This window comes from Tarenaya hassleriana, unplaced genomic scaffold (assembly GCF_000463585.1).
Source record: "Tarenaya hassleriana unplaced genomic scaffold, ASM46358v1 Cleome199, whole genome shotgun sequence".
In the NCBI taxonomy this organism is placed as follows: domain Eukaryota; kingdom Viridiplantae; phylum Streptophyta; class Magnoliopsida; order Brassicales; family Cleomaceae; genus Tarenaya; species Tarenaya hassleriana.
In genome coordinates this window covers 166,560-173,854 of record NW_010965364.1, presented here as the reverse complement: position 1 = coordinate 173,854, position 7,295 = coordinate 166,560, and the positions used below count along the sequence as shown (strand labels likewise).

The window sequence follows — 7,295 nt, the reverse complement described above, 5'->3', positions numbered from 1 at the left end:
TGTACACATCCTCGAGCAAATTCCCGTTAAGGAATGCGGTCTTGACGTCCATGTAGGGAACAAGTCTACTTGATGACAGATACAGGGATTCAAGGAACAATATTTTCTCAATGTGTTTGTTTCAATTTTCTACTAGTGTTTCTGATTGATGACAGACACACGAAATTTGCTTCAATCTTCAAGTAGTAAAAACACAGAATACTGCACTAATAATTGTGACAGAAACAAAGGCTACTAGAATTAGGACTAAGTGTTTATCTTATTCTCTACTTCTCCCCTTGTTAGCTGTTTAAGAAGTGACATTGAATGTCGATCCAGTCCGGTTGTCTTAGTCTGTATTGATTCTCTAGTTTTGGGCAGGAAATCTGGTCATTGCCTTTGAGAAGCACTTAGCCACATATGGAACTCTGGATATCTGCATTAACAACGCTGGGATTGGAAATCCTGTACCATTCGACAAAGATGATAGTGATGGCTCTAAATCATGGAAACACACCATAGATGTGAACTTGGTTGCAGTGATTGAATGCACACACCTTGCAGTAAGTGACTAAGATATTAAAGTGGATTCCCGCTTTACATGTTTAGACACCGCTATGTCAATATTTCTATTCTCGATTCAGTTGATTACTTTGAGCATTTGTCAATCAAGGTGTGCAATTTCTTTTTTGATCACAAAATCAATGAACCCTTACCATTTTCGAAACAAAATTCATTCTCCACAAGAAATACTTGATTATTTTGGAAAAAAAAGCCTAAACATTATCTATCATCTTCAATTGCATTTTAGGCTTTGTCAGAGAGTTCACTGTTGGTTTTTTCTCCAATTGTTGTATCTTCGAAAATCCTAATTAATATTGCTGTCCATGTATTGGTAGATCGAAGCTATGAAATCAAAACAAAATCCTGGCGTGATCATAAACATGGGCTCTGCAGCAGGTCTTTATCCAATGACCTTTGATCCTATCTACTCTGCCTCCAAAGGTTTGCTTTTGGTTTCTTGTGCTATTTCTTTTATAAGTTAATTGAATCATGTGTACATTCTATATACATTTATAATTTAATGCAATATGTTATATGATGTGAATCCTATAACGAAAAGATCTCTATTTAACCAAGGTACAATCAATTGATGTCACCAAAACCCCTTAACAACTAGCGAATAAAACCGACGAGTAGTATCAATCCTTGAGGATCTCCTAAATCCAATCCAAACCTAGCTATGAAACCAACGGGTAGAAGATTCTATAAACACGTGTGGTAAACGTGCTTGATGAGTATAACGAGATAAGATTGATTCAATTACAAAGTCTGAAACTAGTAGAACGAAGAAGGATCATTTTCGGCTTCATTAGAAAACCAAAATAATCTCAAAAAGTTTGCCCGCCTTCTTGCATTCAAGACCTTAAATAGGTCCAATAAACCCTAAAATCCTAAATAATTCAAAATTATGTAGTTTTAAGCAAAGTCCAGAACAACTAAAACTGAACGGATCGGGTATGAATCTGATTCGGTCTGGTTTACATTTATGAGAAAAATCAATGAGAGTGGAACGGTCCGAGTTAGTACCAAATCGGTCTGAGATAAACTTCAGAGCAAACACGATGAAAATTGGCTCAGTCCGGTTTAGGAATATATCGGTCCGAATTAAACTTTTGAGCAAACGCGATGATTCGATGAAACTGGATCGGTCCAATTTTAATCTAAATCGTTCCGATTAAGTTTCTTAGCTAATAGACTTGACTTGTACGAGCATGTCCAATATTATCCGTCTATGCGCCCATGCTTGTTCCCACCTTGTCCATGCTTGAATTCCTGAGGGTTCATACACACGAATGCCGCTTGTAACCCTCTTGCCCTTGCTCGTGTAGGTGTCACTCGAACGTTTAGTTCATCATGTTCTTTAACCCTTTCCCATGCATATATGCTTAGGATGTCCTCATCATTATATTTATTCAGGTGGCGTTGTCTTATTCACCAGATCACTAGCGCCTTACAAACGTCAAGGTATTCGCATCAATGTGCTTTGCCCTGAGGTAAGAAATGCATCTGAAATTTTTCACAATGTTTAGTTACTCTCAACCTTTCCAAATGTTTCTTTCTCTAAAATCAGTGGGATTTGACAAGCATGGAAGGTTTGACCCTTTTGAATATCCACCACCTAGACGTATGGACTATAGAGAATATTGATCCTTAAAGATAGTAAATTTTGGTAATTATATCACAAGCTTGGGCATCATTACGTGTAATAGATGAGAACAACCACTTTTTCTTCTCTGGAAATTTCTTCTTGGCTTAAAAAGAACCTTTTGTTCCCGTGTACAACGCAGGCCGATAGATGCGCTGATTAGAAAAGTGGAGAGTATAAGAATGGAGATGAAGAGAAAAAGAAGGGGTAGACCTAGGTTTATATGGGAAGATGTCATTAGGAATGACTTGGAATCGTTGCAAATTCCGTAAGAGCTAATGCAAAACCGAAACGAGTTGAAACGAAGAATTCACGGCCGACCCTAAATAAACTTTGGAATAAGGCGATGTTGATGTTGATGTTAAATGCATCTGTTATTCAGCCCTTATAATACTATAGAATTAAAGTAAGTTCTTTTGCTGATGTTTGTTGTTTGAAGTTGTGGTTAATGCGCTTTCGTGATGCAGTTCACTGAGACAAATATGGGTGCAAAAGTACATCCTGTGATTATTCAGTCACTTGGTGGTTTCCTGCCTATGGACTTATTGATTAAAGGTTTGTGTTTAACATAATGTATTTTGAGGCCATCTGGTTTTGTTTCCACTATGAGGATTACTTATATGCCTCCATGCTACATTTCTTCCGATTTACTAGAAAGAACAGTAACCTGTGAATCACAGGCTGTGATATGTGTTGAAAGAAGTGGAGCATTAAAAATGGTGTTTCATTTTTTGCGGACTTTTTACCTTTGGTATTTTACGGGTAGTTAAATGGTATCATCTCACACAATCTATGTGCATGCCTTAATCCACATATGAGGGCAGTTTACTCATCCACACAATTAATTTCAGGCAGTCTTTCCATACAAGAATGATAAAATCAATTAATGCTCAATCTTTTGATTAGACTCATGGTTCAAACGTATTGTTGGTCCAGGTATTTTTGAGCTTATAACCGATGAGAGTAAAGCCGGTTCGTGCCTGTGGGTTACTAAACGCAGGGGTTTGGAATATTGGCCAACCCCCATGGAAGAAGCGAAGTACTTGGTGGGTTCAAGTTCCAGGAAGAGAGCTCCTTCCTTTAAAGTATCTTCAAGTTTTCAACTTCCCCAAAGTTCTGAGAAAATGTAAGTGAAATATCTGAAAGTCCGAGGCCAGAATATTAGTGGATATGTGCTGTCTTTCTTCTCAATTTTAGATTATATACTCATCGATTGCATGATTTTTCCTTCAGTATTGTGCACACCTTATCTCATCATTTCCGTGATGCTACCCGCATAGTTCGCACACCACTGGCATTACCTATTGGACGAGACCAAGTTCTCCTGAAAATCATCTATGCCGGTGTTAATGCTAGTGATGTAAGATTATGCTTACACATCGATTTGACAATCTTCCCTGTCAGCTTTACATTTTATCTCCCTTATATCGATACTTAAAGAATCTTTGAAGTTCTCTAAGAATTGGATTTATATTAACTGTTCATCTCGATGACCTACTTAAACCTCCAACTGTTCTTTACATCTTCTCTTCTTCCTAATGAATGCACAATTCACCTATTTCTCCTGCTATGGATATCAGCATGTGAACTTCTGGATTTTCCTTGTACTTCGAATTACAAGCAGGTAAACTTCAGTTCAGGACGTTATTTTAGTGGAAACAACAAAAACCAGGGTTCAAATCTCCCTTTTGATGCTGGATTTGAGGTATGATATTTTGTTCTTCAACTTTTGTGGTTTTCTTTGGTTTGCCATCAGGCCATATTTTACTGGTATCATATAAATATTTTTTTCTGCTGGTTCTATATTGCAGGGAGTTGGAATAATTGCTGCTGTGGGGGATTCTGTTCGTAACGTGGAAGTCGGGACTCCAGCTGCTGTCATGACTTTTGGAGCGTATGCTGAATACATGATAGTATGGCTCCTAAACCTTATGAATGCTACAGAACTGTATTGAGGTATCTTGAGGTTTCAATGATGGACAAGATCTTGTCTATTTGAGATTTAGGTCTCTTCAAGGCATGTGCTTCCTGTTCCAAGACCAGATCCAGAAGTCGTTGCCATGCTTACTTCAGGATTAACCGCATTAATTGGCCTTGAAAAGGTTATCATTATGATGCCGCTAGATTCATTACGCTTTCATATTTTGTTACCATTTGCATAATTGCATGCGAGAGGTACAGGGTTCGATCCCCTGCATCTCCACTCGTTTCTCTAACTTGGGACTAAGGCGATGTTGATGTTGATGATGTTACATTATTTCTTTTTCATTTCAGTCATCCATATACTTCGTTTTAAGATGCTTTAGTAATTAATCTGAGCAACAATTTGTTCTTTTTGTTGAATTTTCTGCCTGATATGCCCCTTTTTTTTGTTATAGTTGAAATGCCGTAATTATCTTTAAGTTGCTAGTGTTTTGCTTTTTCTGACAACTCTATCGTATCCACAGGCAGGACAAATGAGGTCTGGCGAAACCGTTCTTGTGACTGCTGCTGCAGGAGGCACAGGGCAGTTCGCTGTCCAGGTAAGAAAACATTGTTTGTAGTGCAAATGGTATGATGATTATGCATTGTATTAGATTTATATCCAATAACCGGTCATGTGGTAGCTGCAGCTTTATGCACAATTTTATGATCTCATTCTTGTCTGGGTTCTCCTGAGTTTAATTTATTCTCTTTCTGACAAATGGAAGTATTTTAATTCTGCTAAAAACGAGAATAGAAATGTGTTGTATATGCAGCTTGCAAAATTAGCAGGGAACAAGGTGGTTGCTACTTGCGGAGGATCAGACAAGGCCAAGCTTCTAAAAGAGATGGGGGTTGATCGGGTCATAAACTATAAATCTGAGGATATCAAGACGGTATGCCTCGAACATTTAATAGATGTAGCTAGGAAAAAAAGTTAAGTAGAAAGATTTAGCTTGAGTTATTTTCTTCTTATATTTGATAATTATGCACTTCAATCTGTTCTTACCAGGTCTTAAAAAAGGAGTTCCCAAAGGGTATCGATATCATATACGAATCTGTTGGCGGTAACATGTTTGATTTGTGTTTGAATGCTCTAGCTGTCCATGGACGACTCATTGTGATCGGGATGATTTCCCAGGTTCCTTATTATTTCACTCTGTATCTTTTATTTTATCTTATGAATTTCCATATGTCTTGTTGTAAGGATTCCATGTTGCCTTAACAACCTTATGCCCACGGGCAACCAGTTCTGTTTTATGCTGTAATCTGTTTTTTTTTTCAGTATCAAGGTGAACATGGATGGAAACCGGCGAATTACCCAGGCCTCTGTGAGAAAATTCTAGCAAAAAGTCAGACCGTGGTATGTTTTAGATGACTGAAACTATGTTCTTGTTTTTCTGTGTTTCATCATTTCTGTCATATGATCAGGCTTCACATGGATGTTTTGTGTATTACTTAATCATAAACTCTGAACCCTAAACCGTTTCGAGGTAAACAGTCTAAGCATTCTATTACTCGAAGATAAAATTGAAATTTTAGAATACATGATTTCTCTAAGATTTTATATGTTTTGACGACGAAATTTTGAATATCCTGAGTTTTATGAATCCTGTAATTCCAACTAGAAATACACCATGGGTTAATGATGGACGCTTGTTATTTTCATAGATTTTTTTTTTTTGTTTTGTTTTGACATTCAGATTAATGGTTTTCAGGCCGGTTTCTTCCTGGTGCAATATAGCCAGCTCTGGAAGCACACTCTGGACCGACTCTTCCACCTTTACTCTCTCGGAAAGCTTAAGGTAATATGCAAGAAAACCATTCGTCTCCCTCCTCGTTGATTATTATTCATTCTGAATGCTTTGTTAGAGTGAATTTTAGGTTTCTTTTACTTACCCTCGACATTGAGCAAGCGATTATGTTAAGGTTCAGAATCTGAAACTCAACTTTCCAGCACCAATCGAACCTTTATTCCTCACCGAAAACCTGAATACAACTTTGAATGATCTTGATTTACGGGAGGATCCCAACTCTCATTCCCCAAACAAACCCTAACCCTTTCTCAAACTTCTGCGTTCTCCTTTCTCCTCTATCTAATCTGTATTTATAACTATTCATTACCGCAACTACTAATTAACTAATACTAACAGGCCCATACTAACTATAGTCCAGCTTCAATGAATCTACATAACCCATACATCTATCAGATTACTCTATTCCTGAACTCTGATTTTGCATGTTTGAATTATACAGGTATAAGCAGACGCTTGCTTATGCAAATGTACCAAAGCCGTTGTTTTTGTTCATAAATATTGTTCCCACTAAATCATCTGCTGCGTCATCTGTCTTATAGGTTGCAATAGACCCGAAAAGGTTTATGGGTCTGGATGCTGTTGCTGATGCGGTTGAGCATCTGCATTCGGGTAAAAGCACTGGGAAGGTTAGACCATTACTTGCATCGTTGCATTAGCATAGGGTTTATCTATTTAGGGGAAGGGATGGGCGGGTACCTGAATTTTCCGGCACACCTGCCTTGGCCTCAACCCCTCAGGTTCCTCGATCAGGGTATTCGGTCTCGGTCTTGTGGAAGTTGGGTACCCAGGGGATAAGGTAGGGCTCGGGTATCCGGCTGACAGGGGGCGAGATCATGACAGGGTGAGGAAGAAAAGAGGAGGTGTTATTGAGACCTGAGAGGACGAGAGATGTATATGGGAGGGCGAGGGTGAGGCAAGGCGAGGCGAGGTGAAATCTCTCCTGGCGAGAGCCACGAAACCCTAATGAAATCCCTGAACCAAATTTAGAAATTTCAAAGCCATGTGATAAAAAAACTAACGAAACCTTTAGCCGTTTGTCGCCTTCCTCTTGCGGCTTGGGGTTTCATCGCCGGCTCGCCCTCTCTCCCCCTTTCTCGAGGTTACTCACGGGTTCAGGTGATCCCCAGACGGAAGCCGAACCCAAATTTTGTATACCCATGGGACCGATACCCACGCCCAGCCGTACATCTAGTTGATCAATAGAAAGAAAATCCTTACATTGAACAAACAGAAAATGATATGGACAAGATATATAAAAACCCAATGGATGGAATCTATCTACTGAGATCCAATGGATGGAACCTATCTATTGACAAAGTCCTTTCATA

The 7,295-nt window shown here is 38.7% G+C and overlaps 1 protein-coding gene across 1 annotated transcript in view; it reads left to right on the top strand.

Annotated features, from left to right (window-relative positions):
- LOC104811359 (zinc-binding alcohol dehydrogenase domain-containing protein 2) overlaps positions 1-7,295 on the top strand; it is a 9,037-nt gene that overhangs the window by 881 nt on the left and 861 nt on the right. The window contains exons 3-17 of the mRNA XM_010538029.2: positions 361-542; positions 879-984; positions 1,960-2,036; positions 2,656-2,743; positions 3,125-3,314; positions 3,422-3,548; positions 3,813-3,893; positions 4,000-4,101; positions 4,195-4,290; positions 4,636-4,710; positions 4,927-5,046; positions 5,163-5,291; positions 5,436-5,513; positions 5,869-5,955; positions 6,507-6,593. Of these exons, the coding sequence (XP_010536331.1) occupies positions 361-542; positions 879-984; positions 1,960-2,036; positions 2,656-2,743; positions 3,125-3,314; positions 3,422-3,548; positions 3,813-3,893; positions 4,000-4,101; positions 4,195-4,290; positions 4,636-4,710; positions 4,927-5,046; positions 5,163-5,291; positions 5,436-5,513; positions 5,869-5,955; positions 6,507-6,593 (1,625 nt within the window). The remainder of the gene's footprint in view (positions 1-360; positions 543-878; positions 985-1,959; positions 2,037-2,655; positions 2,744-3,124; positions 3,315-3,421; positions 3,549-3,812; positions 3,894-3,999; positions 4,102-4,194; positions 4,291-4,635; positions 4,711-4,926; positions 5,047-5,162; positions 5,292-5,435; positions 5,514-5,868; positions 5,956-6,506; positions 6,594-7,295) is intronic.